The 18943-nt window shown below is 40.9% G+C and overlaps 1 protein-coding gene across 1 annotated transcript in view; it reads right to left on the reverse strand.

The window, feature by feature from the left end:
- Positions 1 to 18943, reverse strand: part of MICU1 (mitochondrial calcium uptake 1) — a 221834-nt gene that overhangs the window by 63456 nt on the left and 139435 nt on the right. The window contains exons 7-8 of the mRNA XM_054033805.1: positions 15254 to 15336; positions 6262 to 6459 (exon numbers count right to left, since the gene is read on the reverse strand). Coding sequence (XP_053889780.1) covers positions 6262 to 6459; positions 15254 to 15336 — 281 coding nt within the window. The remainder of the gene's footprint in view (positions 1 to 6261; positions 6460 to 15253; positions 15337 to 18943) is intronic.

The raw sequence follows: 18943 nt of genomic DNA on the forward strand, positions 1-18943 counted from the left end.
TGACCTGTCCTCCATAAACTTATCTAGTTATTTTTTGAACCCTGTTACAGTATTAGCCTTCACAACATCCTGTGGCAAACAGCTTCACAGGTTGACTGTGCACTGTGTGAAGAAATACTTCCTTTTGTTCGTTTTAAACCTGCTGCCTATTAATTTCATTTGGTGACCCCTAGTTCTTGTGTAATGAAGAGTAAATAACAGGCAAATATGAGGTAGGCTCCATTCAATTCCTAGTCTGAAGATCATCATATCACAGCTAAAACCTTTATCAACAGAAGCACAGCACCAAGGAATGAAGGGGATTGAGGAATAAGGGCTTTGACTCTCACCCTCAAGTGGTCCCTCTAGATCAAAACTGAGGCACATTGGTGGGGCAACATGGAAAAGTGGTCCCTACTACTACACATGGTGTAAGTTACAAGGATAAACAGACTTACAGATATGGACATTAACCCTAGCACTTCTATTCTGCACTACACTATACTTCCTTGGCTATCTTTCTGAATGTAAACCACAACTAATTTACAAAAACAGTTTATACACAATTTCTTTGAAGCTACAGCTAAGATGCAAGCTACTCCAGTAGTAAGTTACACTGCAAAACTTTTTGTCTGTGTGATGGGTGGCCTAGGAGGCCAATTAACTCCCTGGGATGCACCTGAAGGAGGAGTCGGGGAGCAGGCATTGATTAAATAAGGCTCAGCTGGGCAGGAACAGGAGGGTCCTGTATGAAGAACAGAAGCAGAGAGCAGAAGGGGGCTTCAGAAAGGTAGGCTGCAGTCACTCCCTGAGAGGAAGGAGTTGAGAGGCTGGAAGCCAGGAAGATAGGAGAAGGCTTAGGGGGAAAGCAGCAAGGAATTGGAGTGCAGACCTTGGCTGCTGATTAGATGGCCCCTGAGCTGGAACCGGGAGTAGAGGATGGGCCCAGGTTTCCCTACTAGCCACTGGGGACATGGCACAGACCAGGCAGAGGACACTGGACTGTCTAGGACAATTTGACCTGGAAAGACTCTGGTACCACTGGAAGGGGAAACCACATAGTGACCTGGCCAGAGGGCCAAGTCACGAAAAGGAGGCTGCGGTTCCTGGAGCAAGAGAGGTCTGCAGGATAAGAGGATGATCAGAAAGACACCTTCGGAGAAGGAGTGGGTGCAAAATCTGGCAGAACTAATCCCGAGCATGGCCAGGAGGCGGCGCCACTAGCAGTGAGTGCACCCGTGACAGCTTGGTAGATTCAATTTGAAAAGTTACAACTGGCCTTCAAAAAACCTTTTCTTTAACTGCTTGACTTACAGATTCTTGCAGTGTTTAATAGCTTATGGAGCTTAACCAATTTGACATTGCTACACTCTTATTTCCACCACTGCTGGTCAATAGTCAAGAATCCAATTGAAATCAATCATCTTTTCATCCACATAAATTATAACAGTAGAAAAACAAGCTGACATACAGTCACTAATTGTGCAGCAATCTTATTTCACTATGGTAACCATGAAGATTTTTAGTAGTCTGCAGGGTTTTACAAAAAACAGGACCAAATAGTTGCAGAATTTAAAAGGTCTGAAGGGACCACCAGATTTTCCAGTTTGACCTCCTATATATCACAGGTCTCCAGTACCACCCAGCACCTGCACACTAAATCCAAGATGCAAAATTAGACCAAAATATTACAGCCTACAGGAGACTAAATTGTTATGTGCCATAGACAATAGGAGGGACCAAGGTGCAGCAATGCCTGAGGCCTCTGCAATGGCAGGGAATTCTTAAAAATGAGATGTATCCTGAAACTCCCAGCAAGGGTGGCAATGGATCAGTGTTTTTTGTGGCGCCAGCTGTCGGTACCCAGCACAGTTCAGGGAAGCTAATGATCCTCCTAGAAAACCAAATTCTGTAGGTTCATACTTGAAGAATCCCAGTACCGCCGCTTCCAGTAACCCTAAGAATGTGCAATCCTGCGGGTTCCAGATCATTGGGCCCACACGTGGAGTCTTATAACTCATCGCTAAGGGTTTATCGACAGCCAAGTGACACTTAATCAGTGCTCTTGTTCATCAACAGGCTATCGATATGATCTGCATACAAGAAATCCCAGCAAGTGACCTCCAATCCATTCTGAAAAGAAAGGAAAAATCAACCCCAAGGTCACTGCCAATCTGACCTGGGGGAAAATTCCTTCCTAATCTCATGTGATTAATTAGACCCTGAACATGTGAGCAAGAGCCAGCCAGCTAAGCATGTGATAGAGAGAATGCTCACTGACACCTCAGAAAACTGGCCCTCTCTCTTCGGTGTCACATGTCTAGTCATGGCCATCTCTGATACTTCTGAGGAAAGAGACAGACAAACAAAAAAACCACACACCCAGGATGTATTGAGGGGGAGGGAAGGAGGAAAACATTCCTTCCTGACTTTTAGGTGAGCATCTGAAGCACAAACTTTAGGAACACAAGACACAGGATGACAAGTTTCAGAGTAACAGCCGTGTTAGTCTGTATCCGCAAAAAGAAGAACAGGAGTACTTGTGGCACCTTAGAGACTAACAAATTTATTAGAGCATAAGCTTTCGTGGACTACAGCCCACTTCTTCGGATGCATATAGAATCCGAAGAAGTGGGCTGTAGTCCACGAAAGCTTATGCTCTAATAAATTTGTTAGTCTCTAAGGTGCCACAAGTACTCCTGTTCTTCTTTTTGAAGACACAGGATGAAATTCAATAAGGGCAAATGCAAAGTACTCCACTTAGGAAGGAACAATCAGTTGCACACATACAAAATGGGAAATGACTGCCTAGGAGGGAGTACTGCGGAAAGGGATCTGGGGGTCATAGCGGATCACAAGCTAAATATGAGTCAACAGTGTAACACTGTTGCAAAAAAAGCAAATATTCTGGGATGTATTAGCAGGAGTATTGTAAGTAAGACACGAGAAGTAATTCTTCTGCTGTACTCCACACTGATTAGGCCTCAACTGGAGTATTGTGTCCAGTCCTGGGTGTCACATTTCAGGAAAGATGTGGACAAATGGGAGAAAGTCCAGTGGAGAGCAACAAAAATGATTAAAGGTCTAGAGAACATGACCTATGAGAGAAGATTGAAAAAAATTGGGTTTGTTTAGTCTGGAGAAGAAAAGACAGAGAGGGGATATGAGAACAGTTTTCAAGTACATAAAAGGTTGTTACAAGAGGAGGGACATCAGCACTTGTCTCTCGCAAAGCGACAACAAGTGAGGAAATATCTGCATTAACTCACCATTATAATACATCATCTATCCAGTAAGAAAAAGCAACATACGGAGGGCAACCAATCAACGGCATAGCTCATACATGTTTTAATTTATACAGAGGGAACCATAAACTACATTGCATGCCAATTTCTGATTTAAAATGCTGTAATTAAGCAGTAAGGTATAAGTGGAGAGGAAAATAATTCATGGAAGTACCCAAACCACAGGAGAGTTCTATTATGCTGTTAAAAGCTTCTGTTTTTTCCCCGGTTGTGGTTACTTTTACTCTTCACATCCGTGATGGAGCAAATTGCTGAGATTTTAACAAAATTATGGGAAATATAATTAAGTTTAAAAAAGTAAGCAAAAGGAGGAAGTAGAGGACTTCACTATTCCAATGTTTCTTAAGTGTTGTCTTAGCATTTTTCCTGTAGAGAATGAGAAAAATATTCAGGCGTTACCTGATACAATCCTATTCAGGGGGGGTTTCAGCTGAAACTTTCCTGAAACATGTGTGAACATTTTGATGATTTAAAATTAAAAAAAAACACCACCACATCAACAGGGAAGGCTGTTGACCTAGCTAGAAAGAGTTCTTTCACCTTAGCAATCAGCAAAAGAAACTGACCATACAGTATTTCAATACAATAGACTGTTTTCTGTTGGCTGAGTCCAAAGTAAGATAATGTCCCTTTTTGCATTTTCCTGGAAGAAAAATCTGAGCGTCCCACTGTGAGAACAGCTGCTTTATAGAGTTTAAAATTAGTGGTTGAAGCATACATAAATCCAACCCTTTAGAGAAGTAAACAGCTTTTCTTCAAACTCTATTCTGCAGTTATAGTGCTCAAAACAACCTTGAGTATTATTGATGGTGATTTTTTAAACTCATCTCAACCCCCCCCCCCCAAAAAAACAAAAACAAACAAACAAACCAGTTGATCATATATTGGAAAAGTTCCTCAGAATTATAAGAGAGTGACCCATAGGGGATTGGTTTCTGATAATGCCATAATATGCTAGACACTTTCTAAACAGAATAAGAAGAAATATGCCCTGCCCAAAGGCGCTTACTACCTAAAGACAAAAAGTCAATGCAAGGAGAAGGGGTTCAATTGTTACTTCAGTGATCAAGGTGGTGATTTGCAGGGCTTTGGTAATACAAGGTTAAGGTATAATACTACGTTTTTTAAAATAAAGACAAGTTATTCATAATTACTCTTCAAACTTGTATTTACAAGTCAGCTAGAAACGCCATCCGCTTCATTGCAGAAATGGGTCTTTAGGAAATACATGAATGTGAATAAAGTGATGAATAAACTCAGAAGAATGTTCCTCACATAAGAGAGAACATGAATGAAGCCACTGAGATATGTGTGCAAGAAGCTGATGAATGAATGGACAAGACTAACATCATTGGTGGAGTAGAGGAGGCAAGGGGGAGGGGGAGGGGTGACATGAAACAACCAAAGGCAGGTAGTGGAGAGGGGTTAAGTTATGTAAGGCTTTGAGAACAGTGACAAGCTTGAACCCAAAGCACTGGGGAAGAGGGAGCTAGTGGAGGGACTAGGTGGGTTAAAGCAACAGGCAAGGAAGATAGGTCAGGGACAATTTTTGCATGGTGTAGAGGGGGCAATGTTGGTGTTTGGAAAACTCAGGGAGTATAGTGCTGTTGCAGCCACTGAACATGAAATAACCTTATTTATTTATAACCCTCATTACTGTGAAACTAGTTTCATTTTTCCACAACTCTTAATGTTTATTTTTCTCATTTCCAACTTATAGACCACTGAGGAACAAAAAAATGTAGTTAGTTCTAGTCTGAAAAATGCCAGTATAAAAAAAAGGCATATTCCTAACTCAATCAATCTTCTCCCTGTGTGTGTTCAGTGTCACATTTGCTGACTTTAAGGATTAATTATTTGTAATGATTAATTTAATGAGAAATTGATTCCTTTTTACTCCAGTTAGCAGCGAAGAAAGAGCAACTGGATTTTGTTCCTTCTTGTACCTCAAAGAGAATTGTTTGAAGAAAGAACAGGAGTACTTGTGGCACCTTAGAGTCTAACAAATTTATTTATTTATTTATTTGTCTCTAAGGTGCCACAAGTACTCCTGTTCTTTTTGCGGATACAGACTAACACGGCTGCTACTCTGAGAATTGTTTGAGTTCATTACTGGTTTAGCTAGTTACACCTGTGCCACCTTACTGAAAGTAATTGAGCTGCACAGGTTTAAGTGAGGGGATTATTTAGCTTGCAAAACACTATACTTGGTCACTTAGAGCAGGACTGCTAGTCAGCAAAATAAAGGTTTTACCTTTAAAGTGAGTAGATTTTATTTGGAAATTAAGAGAAAGTGAACATGGAATTCCATAATGCTATTTTTATATACTTGCTTTTCTGAGTATAGCTACATTTTAAAACCAATTCATATGTATGAATATGAGTGTGTGTTGACTGGGAGCTTCAAATAATACAAGAATGGGATATTCAATTAAATTAAGTGGTGGAAAATTCAAAGTTAATGCAAAGATACCTATTCACAGAATGCAAGTTACCCTGAGAAGGTTATTGGCACAATATGTCACTGAAACCAAGAGTTTAGCAGGATTCAGAAAAGGATCGAACACTTATATAAACAAGACTATCCAGACTTATAATAGCAATTTTTTTTAAATCCAAGAGTTCTGGAAAGGATATGAGCCCTCATGCTTTGGGGCACAAATCACCCTCAAACTATTGAGGATCAGACAAACTCTACTCGGGCAGGTTGTCCCATAACTGCCTACTGCAGGATCACTTGTGCCTTCTTCTGAAGTATCTAGTGTTGTCGACAAGATATTGAACCACTAATCTGATTCTGTATGATAATTCCTATGTATCAGCAGCCGCTATAATACATTTAAGCACCAGCTCTCCCTCCTTGCCCACATCCATGCTCACCCTTCTGAGGGCAGCCTTCAGGTGATCTCAGTACACCACAGTAGTGCACTCCATGACCGATTTCAGTCAGACCCCCCCAAAGTCAACAAATTCTCACCTCAAGCTTCAGAACGTCATGCTGAAGTTTGCGCTGGAACTCTAAGAAGTTTGAGATTGTCAGCTTTCCTTTCAGATCAGATCCAAAAAAGTATGTTGTCAGGGCAGAGTTGAAGCCAGTCTTTAGAGTATTTCCTGTAGTAGAACGATCTCGGTGACGCATGCCCATGCTGGTTTGAGAGCGAATAATGCTCTGGACCTAAGCAGGAAAAAAAAGTAGTTAGCCGGGAAAATAGCATCATAAAGAAATACTTGTGTTGGCCAATGTATCACTGTTAATTGTGCCAACTGGCTGAAGTGTTACTCTTGACCATTTTGTGGCTGTTAAGTCTGTAAAGTGGTTAGATGTACAAAGAGGAGTTACTTTGTTACTTCAGTGCATAGGGTGGTTGGATCTAGATTTTTATTTTTTCCAATCCCCAGTTAAAAATAATAATCAGTTAAATACGTTAAAAACATGGTTATCTTCCTATTTTAACCCGTTTGGTGCCCTACCTGACCCCGTCCTGCAGGGAACAGTGCTACCAGCAAAAGCAGTAGGGAAGCAGAGCCACTTGTAGACAACAGATAGCTTCTCTTTTCAAAAGCAGCAGGCAAGAGCCCAAGCTGTATTGCATGGGATGAGGGGAAGGAACTGCTGTAAGCTTGCCTGCACCCACCAAAGAACCTGGTTGCTTGGCTGGGAGAAGTACGTCCCAGCCATCACGAAAGATGACCAGAAGGAACACTCCTGAGAAACTCCGTAGACCAGTTACAATGAAGCCAATTGAGTGCTGCACGCAAAGACTGTCAGAGCGGTAAATAATGAGAACAGGGCAGTCCAGAGCGACCTGGATTGCTAGGGTATCTGGACCCATACAAACAAAATGTTTTAATATAGCCAAATGTGAGGTCATACATCTTGGAACAAAGAATGTATGCCATGCCTACTGAATAGGAAAGTATTCTGGAGAACAGCAACTCTAGAAAAGATTAGGGGTGGTAGCAAAAAAACTATTCATTATGGGTTCTCAATGCTGCACTGTGGCAAAAAGGGCTACAGGATTCTTGTACGATAAACAGGGTAGTAGGAAAGCAATTTTATCTTTGTATACAGCATTTGATGAGACCCAGTACTGGTGTCCACATTTTCAAAGGATGCTGAAAATTGGAAAGGGTACAGAAAAGAGCCACAAGGGATTAGAGGGATGAAAAAAATGTCTTACAGCATGAGACTTAAAGAACTCAATCTGTTTAGCTTATCAAAAAGAAGATCAAAAAGGTGACTTGATTATGGTGTATGAGTACCATGCCTAGGAGAAAATACTGGGTACTTAAAGGGCTCTTTAATCCAGAGGAGAAAGGGCTAACAAAAACCAATGGTTGGAAGTTAATGCCAGATAAATTCAAATTAGAAATAAGACAGTTTAAGAGTTATTAACTATTGGAACAAACTACCAATGAAGTGGTGGATTCTCCATCTCTTGATGCCTTCGACCATAGATGGACTAAAATCTAACACAAGTTCCTGGACTCAATTCAGGGTAACTGGGTGCAATTCTTTGGCCTGTGTTATACAAGTCAGATTTAATGGTTTAATGGTCCCTTTCAGCCTTAAAAACACTATGAGTTTATAACAATTACAATTACTCCAGGGTCCTCATACCAATTTAAGGGGAGGTCCCGTCTATTTAGACAAAACTCACTATGTGTATATAATATAATCAGCATAATAATAATACCCAGCTCTTATATAGCACTTTTCATCCATAGACCTCAAATTGCTGTACAAACGTCAGTATCATTCTGCCCATTTTACAGATTGGGAAGTGGAGGCACAAGAAGAAATGAGACTTGCCCAAGGTCACCAAGCAACACTGTGGCAGAACTGGGAATTGAACCCTAGTCTCCTTCGTCGCAAGTCCAATGCCCTGAACACATTGTTTCCCCATAGATACATAAATATGTTATTAAAAGAAGATTAAAGTTGCAGTCAAGCACTCAAATTTAACCATAGTTCTGGCATTTCCTACCCATGCAACCTTAATTCTGCTCCCTCGTGCAGAAGTATTGAGATGGTCTTTAATTACATGATCATATGTTATTTCCCCCCACATGGATAGGCAGCAGGGTTTGAACTCAGGACCTTCAAATACGGAACACAGAACTCTTGCACTTGAACTAAACAAGCAACTAGTATAAGAAGTAGGTTGTTATTCTCTGTGTGGAATAGTCCCTAGAGGTGGGAAACACCCACTTTCCCAGTGGATTAAACAGGTGTTTCAGAGGCAGCAGTGGGCTGTTGGATATACGGCTCCCTAGGTCTTGATCCTGGTTCTGGAAGGAGAGTGCCATCTAATGGTTAGGGCTGTGGTTAGAGAGAGGTCAGCTACATCCACAGATTTAGCACGTTCAGCCTAAAAGGCTGGGTGGTTCAGTGGTGAGACTAGGTTCTATCATATGACAGATGTGGATTCTATTCCCTGTCCTGCCTGCTGTGACCTTGTTATTTGTAAAATGGGAAGGGGGAATGATAGTTGCTGACTCCTGGGATAGGAATCTGAGGCTTTGGTAAGTGCTAAGAGTTGTGAACTGTACAGAAAATGTTAACAGCACTCAACTGAAAAGGAAACCAAGAAACACAAGGTCTTCTAGCCCAACCCAAATCCCCTTCCTCACCTGGGCAAAGGCTGTTCAGTGGAGGAGTCTCAATCTCTGTGAAATGCATGACACTTTACCTGAGATACAAATATGGTTGCCAAATGCGTGTGTCATACAAGATGTATAACCCCTGACACACCTACTTCCTAGCCCTTTCACTAGCCTGCCCTGTGACAGCCTTCTGCTGCTGGCCCCACCCTCTGAGTCACGGAATAACCTCAGTAGGAAGAGGGCTTCTTTGTGTTGCCAAGAAGAAAAAGGGTAAGAGTGAAAGAGAGGCCCCAGCCATTCTCAAATTAAAACAATTTACCAGGTTTGACCATTTACTGCCTCTGAAAATCCCTTTTTAGAAAGCAATGTCAATGGAGTGCAACTGCTATGATATTCAGAGTATGCCTGCACCCTCTGCCAGCCCAAGCCAAGGGACTCTAGTGGAGCAACCCTTAGCCTCAATAGGAAAGGGATACTTTGAAAGGAGGAAGTGAAGGGCTGTTCACCTCTCTCTCCTTGGAAGACTTCTGGAGGTTAAACACTGGCTGCACTGCTGGCAGTCCCCTCTCCCTCCTCCTCATGCTGGAAGGGGGAGGAAAGCAGTGCGGCAGCTGCAAAAGGTTTTAAATATCAAAAGCACGTAGGACCCTTGTTATAAGTGGATGTGGAATGCTAGACCTAGGAAAGTGGTGAGCTAGTACTGCCCTGCAGGAAATATTCTGAAGGATAATGTCACATGCTTGTGAGAGGACTGACGGGGGGGCGAGGGGGGAGCAGAGATACAGGCTTAGCTGCACCCTAAAAATGAAATGATTTGCTGTGCTCCCCACAGCCTAAATGCTTCCCCCAAATTACAGACATTTTGATGTGCTTACAATACAAGAAAAGTCATTTAAAACAATTTGGAAAGAAAAATATAACAAAAAAGAATGAAATCAGAATGAGGATTCACATTTTTAATACACTAAAATATAAATTGAAGCATTTTGCCTTTAATAGTATTGAACATAGTCACCTCATTTTCCATTTGTCAAAAATGTCAACATTAACAAGAGTTTTGCATACAGATATAGGTGACGGTCTGTAAGTAATTATGTATAAAGCTATGTAATTTATGATTGGTTTGGAACACTGCCTCTGAATCTCTAAGGACTTTTTCCTGCAGAGGCTAGTGTTCAGCTCATGGCAGACTGTTACACAGGAAATAACGCATTCATGGCGATAATTTATATCAGGGGTGACCAAACTTACTGGCCCTCCGAGCCACATATGACAATCTTCAGAAGTTCGAGAGCTGGGGCACATCTGCTGGGAGCCAGGGGCTGGAGCTTCAGCCCTACTTCTGCTGAAGCCCCGAGCCCTGGTAGGTATTCCCTGCAAGACTGAAGCCCTGAGGCCCCTCATCCCTGCTGGGCAGAAGCCCCGAGACCTCCTGTCCCCACTGGGAGAAGCCCCTATTGCACACCCCGTTGCAAGGCAGAAGTTCTGAGCTCCCCCGTCCCCCAAAGACTGGTAGGTGGAAAACGGGAGGACATGGGGGGCTCCACAAGCCACAATTTAATGGTAAAAGAGCTGCATGTGGCTTGTAAGCCACAGTTTGACCACCCCGATTTATATGATAGCAGTGCTTGCAGGCCCTAATAAGGATCATGGCCCTTTTGTTTGTCTCAATCTAAAATAAATCACAGAGTCCGAAAGTATAGCATGGTTTGTGTGTATGGAAGTATAAATATTCCCACTTTGAATCAAGTCTAGTTTGTTAAGTTTTAGTACTAGGAAGTATTTTATCTCAATTTCTCTTGTAACCATTTTTGCCTTTAATGGCTTATGTTTGTATTCCCTTGAATCCTATCTCCTTGTAGCTAAATAAACTTGTTTTATTTTTTAATGAAAACTAATCCAGTGCTGTGAACTGTGTGGGTAACTCTATTTAGGGTGGCAAACTGTAATATATTGATCCTTTGAGAGGGGAAATAGACCTAATATATCTGGACTGGCCAGGAGAGGCTGGACAGTGCAGAACACACATTTTGGAAAAAAATCCAGGATTGGGAATGTGTTGGGATCACCGTGCAAGTGGTAACCAAGGTGCTGTAAGCTAGAGTGTGGCTGGTGTTTGCTGACAGACTACTGGAATCAGAGTTGCTGAACCAGGGCTATGGCTATACACAAACACTCAGGGTGCAACCTACATGCAGGTAGGCTGTGTGCAGCCCAGGTTGCAGCTACAGCAGCAAAGCATCGTGAGGCACCCAAAGGTGCAGAGCAATGGTGGCAATACCTCATTGGTCTGAACTGTACCTTGGAATATCATATGCCCTCTTGGGTATTTGCATAAATTCTTGAAAAATACACATATCCCTACCAAAGGAAGCACAGTGAGGGTTTTTGTTTGGTTTGGTTTTTGGGGGTTTTATTTGCAAAGTATATCAAATCATTTATACTGATATCTGAAAAGAGCTGAATCTAGGAATGTTCTTTGGACATTCACTAGAGTCAATATTCTTGTTCTTAAATAGCTGTACCCATTCAGATATTCTTGACCTATTCCCACTTTCCACAGACAGCTCCTTTCAACTGCTGGCTGGGAAGCTGTGGATTTAAGTTTTGGGGAGATTATAGTCTTCTTCAAAATATACTTTATACCTTTGTACATGCACAAAAGCATGTAAGAAGCTTAGCATAAATAGATATTCATATCTTTAACAGCTTTTAAATGTCCTTTTAATGCACCTGAAACTTCCCTTTGCATATCATGTGGACTGGGATTACTTAATAGAATTTAGCACTTTCATTTTCAAAGTACTTTATAAATTTTGATCTTCAAAACTTATTTTATATAAAAAAATCCAAAATAAAAAACAGTCTTGATTTCTGTTCTATATTGTCTTAGCTTCAGCCTTTTTTGGCAATCAATTATCTATTTTCTCTTTTTCTTAAGGTACTGTAAATTAATTTATCAACATTCAACAATGATTGATAGCTGGATGTAAAAATTCTTAAACTGACTTTGATTACTAAATGTAGCGTAAGAAGCTTTTTGGAATTGTTAAATATGGTCAAATGACTAGGAAGTGGTATATTCCGGAACTATATGAATGATCGGAAATATAATGTTTCTGATACGTATGGACTGATGGAAGATGAGGGAGCTCAACACTGTTTAAAACCAGGCCAGTAGTATTTAGGGATACAGTAGCGTAATATTATGTTCTCATGATGTTGGCATCCCCTTGTCTCTGGTCATGGCCTTGCACAAGCACTAGTCTCTGGACCCCCGTCCTGGGCCCTTCCCTGCCCTGCAATGGCCTTTCCCAGCCTTTGTCTTCTCCCAGCTCACCTCCAGCCAAGTCACATGAAAGTCTAAATCTCTTCTGGGGTAGCACAAACAAGTCCAAATCAAAGTCCAAACAAATCTTTAACTAATGCCCTTCTCTTGTTGGCCCCATCTTAGGGATTCCCCTGCAGGAACCTAACCAGTTCCAGTAGAGTTCTTCCTCCTGTGTTTCCTGTCTGTTAAAACCTATCCCATGGTTCTCTACACCAGAGACACCTGTCTCCCTAACTGAGCTCCCTTAGGCTACATCCTCATTACAGGTGTGGGGGTGTGTGTGTCGATTTAAGATGCGCAAATTCAGCTGAATTCGACGTATCCAAGCCGACTTACCCCACCGTGAGGACGGCGGCAAATCGACCTCCGCGTCTCCCCCGTCAATGGCGCTTACTCCTACCTGTGCTGGTGGAGTACAAGCATTGATTCGGGGATCGATTGTCGCGTCCCGACGAGACCCGATAATTCGATCCCCGAGAGATCCATCACTACCCGCCGATTCAGGCGGCTAGTGAAGAAGTAGCCTGAGTCTACTTATAAGAACGAACTCCGCCTTCTTTGGCCAGGAGGTAGTTAATCATCCCTCAGGTGCAGAGTATGACCAATTGGAGTTCTTAACCTTGCTTGATGGGGCTTAATCCCCCCATCACCTATCGCAAGTGGTGAATGGGGCCGTGACTTGGGTAATAATTCTGAATTCATATTTCTACTCTGGAAGAGATGGATTGATGCAATAGTCCTGTAGTTTCATTTTACAAGCAATTATCTCAATCCATATCAACTGGGAATTATACACACACTATTGTGTGCATAACTGTAACAAACTAGATGGAGGAAGTAAAGCATGTTACACAGCTCTTCCTTTGAAGTAAACAAACAGCAGTGATACTATACCCATATGTGATATGGGGCAGAATGGATCCCAAAGATTTCCTTTATTTTGAGAAAACAAAGTAAATTAAAATAAAATCTCGCCTGTTCTGGCCCTAGTTTTCAACGAATCATACATACCATCAGCATATTGTGTAACAGTCCCTCTAAAATTAATCAATATATGGTAAGAATTTGTAGCTAGATTATTCAGAGATACCTTTATGTTCTCAGATATCCATGGACATTCTCAGTTGGAGTACCATTTCATGAGCATACATACTTTCCAATTGTTCTCCATTAAAAAGACTCAAAGGTAGGGTCACTTAGTCGGACACCAAATCCTGTGTTTCCACACACAACTGTTAGTTTCTGCTTTTCATTGTTATAAAATACTGACGGGCGACGTGTAGAGCTATAATGTGTAGAGTTATAAAAGTATGGTAAAAATTATAGACTGTTCATACAATGCTTCTGTGTCTCCTTTAGAGTTGCTTGCTAAACTAATTTTCATTATACCCCTCCATAGTTCAGGGTTGGCTTAAATATTGTACAGGAAAAAATGACATGATTCCCAATTGTCACAATGAAGGACTATTTGTTATATGCAGTATTTTACAGCACAGTAGATTAATGTGTTTTGGAACCAAATACTAAAAAGAAGAAACAAGGTAATCTTAGAAAATGAAACTGAAAGATCACTATCAATTGTTACTTGGCTTTATATAACATTGCTTTGGAAATTAAACTATTAGTAAGTGTAAGATATTACTCTTACTAATTTTGTTTGCTTTTCTTAATATACCTAGGCAGGAAAAGGTTCAAAGAAACTCTTCCAATGGAGAAGATATATTATTCATCCAGGAATTCGGCAGAAAATGCCGGAATGTCTGCAACGTCCGTAAGAGCTTAAAATGTTCTGCCTCTTGTTTAAAAAGTGTGGAGTTTGAGGGGAGAGGACTTGGATGAACATTAGATCTTAGCCTAGTTTTTCCATAAGAGATGAAGGCAGGCACTCAGACGCTATGATGAGAACATAAACATACTACTGAAATAGGATATGGTTGATATTTATATAAGGGAGTCAGTGTTTATAACACTGGCCACGCCACTAATTTGCATTCTGTGTACCTAATTATACTTTTGAATATTTTGGTTGTGTCTTGTTGTTCTGGAGGAAAATGAAACATTTGAAGTACAATCCTATATATTATTAATAATAACTGATGTTGGTATAAATGGATAATGGAGACAAATGTAGAATAACATTTTTTCCTTCTTTTTCCTCTGAATCTATTCCCTTGTTTTGTACTGTGCCTCATCATTCAGCTAGCTAATTACCTCCTTCTCTTTGTGAATGCATTCACTTTTCTTTTTCATCAGTCTTACAACTCTGGAGGTTTTCTATCATTTGGCAATTAAGGATGTTTTTTGAGTTTCAGAGCTCTTAAGCCTGTTTTCCACACAAACTGTGGTCCAAGAAAAAACACCACATTGCTAATCTGAAAGAGAATGAACTTGTGTACATACACATAGCAGAAATCAGATCTGTTTTGTTTCACCCTACCTCCAATGGACGATACCAATGCTGGGCTCAGGTTCATCACCTGAAAAGTCAAACCGTGTAAATCAAATGTAATTGGGGATGGAATGTTACTTTGGTTGGGGAAAATTAACATAGGAAAGTAAATTCAAAGCAGTCAAGCAAAGATGCTAAAGTAGCTCTAAGAAAATGGATAAAGTCATGTTTCAGACAGTTATGCACTATTATGCACTATTATGACACAACAATGGCTTCGTAATAGAAATATGAGCAGGCAAGGTCAGAATCCCTAACACTAGTTACACTAGCACAGCAATTCATTTCTTCTGTTTGTGGAGCTAGGGTTGTCCATGAGACCTTCTCAAGACTCAAGTCATAGAACAATGATGGTGGCTTTGAGGATTATTGTGCACGTAATTCTCCTGGTTTAATTAAAGGTTCCCTACTGGAAGGTGGAGTGAAAAGGGTCTGCTGTGGTGCATAGAAAGAGCATGTATGAACTATCACCTATATGCCAATACCTACTAGTAGCAAACCATCATAATTATGTTGTATAGTAAGCATTACAATTAAGTCTTAGTTGTACATCTTTAAGAAGTCAACCTCCCAGAATTTTACCTGTTCAAACTCCTCCATGTCCACTTCACCATCACCATTCAAATCAAACATCTTGAAGGCAATTTCAAAATTCCTCTGGGGAGCTACATAGGAAGAAACATAATTAAAATGAAAAATATTGACCAGTAAACAATATTCATTTGAATTAAGAAAGCAACAGAAATTAGATTAGAAAGGAATATTTGCTGCTAGCTGATCAAAAACGTATTATTGTATCCACAAGCAGCTTTGTTTAAGTCTTGTAATATACCTCTATCAGAAATGTATGTAATTTTCTACTTCACTCCCGGAAGATCTTTGTCGTTCATTCATTCATTCAATATTTTCCCTATCCTTAGAGAGGCTCCTAATCTTGGCCTCCACCCCTCTCGCTGAGAACTCTGTAGGATTCCCTATGGATATGTACATGTAAATACACAAGGGGAAAAGATGCTTTTAAAAATTTCAGTTAATTAAACCTTTTCCTTTCAACTGAAGGCTGAGAAAGCTCACTCCAGTTCTCTACACAGTACTCCAGCAACATTATAGAGACGTTAACGTCTGATATTCCTAATATATAAAAACCATTAGAAATAAATTTGGAGCAGGTGTTCAGGCCATCCCTGCAAACGGGTACAATTATTTTTGTTTTTGCAGATCAACTTTAACACTTTGTGGAGTGGCAAATGTGTCTGGTACATACGGCATGGAACTGGAAGTCTGGCAACCTGAGTTCTATTACAGGCTCTGCCTTTGGCTCACTGTGTGACTTTAAGCAAGTCACTTAACCATCTCTGCCTCAGATAGCCCATCTGTAAAATGGAGATGCTACATTTGTAAAAGTATAATGTACTGACAGTTTTGGGGATAGAGGTCTTCAAATGTCAAATATAGCAACATCAGCCTTAGTGCAAACTATCCCATAAAATCCCACTAATGATCCTCAGGGCTTGGCTACACTCAGGAGTTCACAGCGCTGCTGCAGAAGCGCTGTGAAGCGCAAGTGTAGTTGCGCTGCCAGCGCTGCAAGAGAGCTCCCGCAGCGCTGTATGTACTCCACCTCTCCGAGGGGAGTAGCTCGCAGCGCTGCAGACACTGATTACACTGGCGCGTTACAGCGCTGTACTCGCTGCGCTCAGGGGGGTGTTTTTTCAGATTTAGATTTAGATTTAATTAAAAAAATAATGCGTTAATTAAATTTATGACTGAACTCCTTGGGGAAGAATTGTACATCTCCTGCTCTGTTTTACCCACATTCTGCCATATATTTCATGTTATAGCAGTCTCGGATGACACGTTGTTCATTTTAAGAACACTTTCACTACAGATCTGGCAAAACACAAAGAAGGTACCAATGTAAGATTTCTAAAGATAGCCATAGCACTCGACCCAAGGTTTAAGAATCTGAAGTGCCTTCCAAAATCTGAGAGGGACAAGGTGTGGCGCATGCTCTCAGAAGTCCTTGTGACATACTATACCTTGGGGGAGCATCTTGTAACCCCCATATTCGTCATCTGTATATAAGTGTGATATTGCATATAAAGCATGCCCTGTGAGGGATCAGGGAAAAGGTTTTGATTGGCTGAAAGTCACTGTTCTATCTAAATATGTACATCTTTAGTGCATATGGAGTTATGAGATTGTGTTATATGCCTGTCACTAAAATATGCTGTAAATTGGGGAACCAGCCAGACATTAGCTCCCCAGAGGCAACAGCAAGGAAAGTAACCAACGCCCGGGCGGGGTGTTAAACAATCAACAGCCATTGTCCAGCAAAGGAGCTATAACTCAATGATTCACCTGCATAAGGCCACATTAAGGGAATTGCTCAACGTTGCCTGGGGACTCAACAATGGCCCCAGACATGCCTGGACTTGTGTTCTCCAAGTACATGGACTAAGGGTATAAAACAGAACATGGGGGCCCATGCTTCGCCTTTCACCTGCCCTGACCTATGCTGCAAGCAACAAGTACACTAAGAAGACTTAAAACTCCAAGAGAGGGGACTGGCCCAGGTTTCAAGAGTGAAACCTGTATACTATGGACTGCAATATCCAGTGGGGTGAGAAAAACTGCTGAATCTCAGTGTTACCCAGTCTAATAGGGTTGAGAGTTTAGACTGTGTGCTTATATTTTATTTCTTTTGGTAACCAACTCTGACTTTTTGCTTATCACTTATAATAACTTAAAATATATCTTTGTAGTCAATAAACTTCTTTTACTGTTTATCTTTACCAGTGAGTTTCCCTGAAGTGTGTGGTAAATCTGCTCAGGTTTGCAAAGGCTCGTGTATATATCCACTTTCCATTGATGAAGTGGTGAACCAATTAATAAATTTGCACTGATCGTTTTGCACTGCTCAAGACATTCTATTCCTGAGGTATAAGGCTAGAAGCTGGGGGGATTTGGCTGGTGCTTTGCTCCGTGTGATTCATGAGTGGCTCTCGGAGCATTCATGCAATCTAGCAGGATGTGGGGCTCCACATGCTGTTGTGCTGAGTAATCACAGTGCCTGGAGGGGTTTGCTGCTTGTCACTAGCAAAGCATTATGAGAGACAGTCCAGGCTGGAGAGTTAAGGGGGCACAGTGGTTCCACGGTCCCAGGCTGAACCCTGGGGATCCTGTCAGAGTCTTAAAACAGCAACACCCTCATGTGGAAACTAAAGAACCCAAACCACCAAAAAAGATAATCAACCTTCTGGTGGTGACATCTGACTCAGATGATGAAAATGAGCATGCATTGGTCCGTACTCGAGCAGAACCGGTCATCAGCATGGATGCATTTCCTCTGGAATGGTGGTTGAAGCATGAAAGGAGATATGAATCTCTAGTGCATCTGGCACGTAAATATCTTGCAATGCTAGCTACAACAATGCCATGCGAATGCCTATTCTCACTTTCAGGTGACATTGTAAACAAGAAGTGGGAAGAATTATCTCCTGCAAATGTAAACAAACTTGTCTGTCTTAGCGACTGGCTGAACAAGAAGTAGGACTGAGTGGATTTGTAGGCTTTAAAGTTTTACATTGTTTTATTTTTGAATGCAGTTTTTGTGTACATAATTCAACATTTATAAGTTCAGCTTTCATGAAGAAGAGATCGCACTACAGTACTTGTATTAGACGAATTGAAAAATACTATTTATTTTATTTTGTACAGTGTAAATATTTGTAACAAAAATAAATATAAAAGTGAGCACTGTATACTTTGTATTCTATGTTGTAATTGAAATCAATATATTTGAAATGTAGAAAACATCCAAAAATATTTAAATATACAATATTCTATTATTGTTTAACAGTGCGATTAATTGCGATTAATTTTTTTAATCACTTGATAGACCTCTTGCTAATATATTCATTTCAAATCAAAAGAAAAAAGGAAAGTAAAAATAGGTGAGACGGACCCACTCACTCCACAATAACATTGAGCTGCCATTCAAAAATAACTCCGGACACAATCTTATTTGGTTGGCAGGGTCCGGATGTTTTGCACTCAGTGTAAAGGGAGAGAGTGTGATGCTCAGTGTTATACAGAAATTGGACAGAAGGGATTTCTAAGGGTACATCTACACTACAGGGGGGAGTCAATTTAAGATACGCAAATTCAGCTACGTGAATAGCGTAGCTGAATTCGACGTATCGCAGCCGACTTACCCCGTTGTGAGGACGGCGGCAAAATCGACTTCTGCCGCTTTCTGTCGGCGGCGCT

The sequence above is a fragment of the Malaclemys terrapin genome, chromosome 7 (genome assembly GCF_027887155.1).
Source record: "Malaclemys terrapin pileata isolate rMalTer1 chromosome 7, rMalTer1.hap1, whole genome shotgun sequence".
NCBI classification, from domain to species: domain Eukaryota; kingdom Metazoa; phylum Chordata; order Testudines; family Emydidae; genus Malaclemys; species Malaclemys terrapin.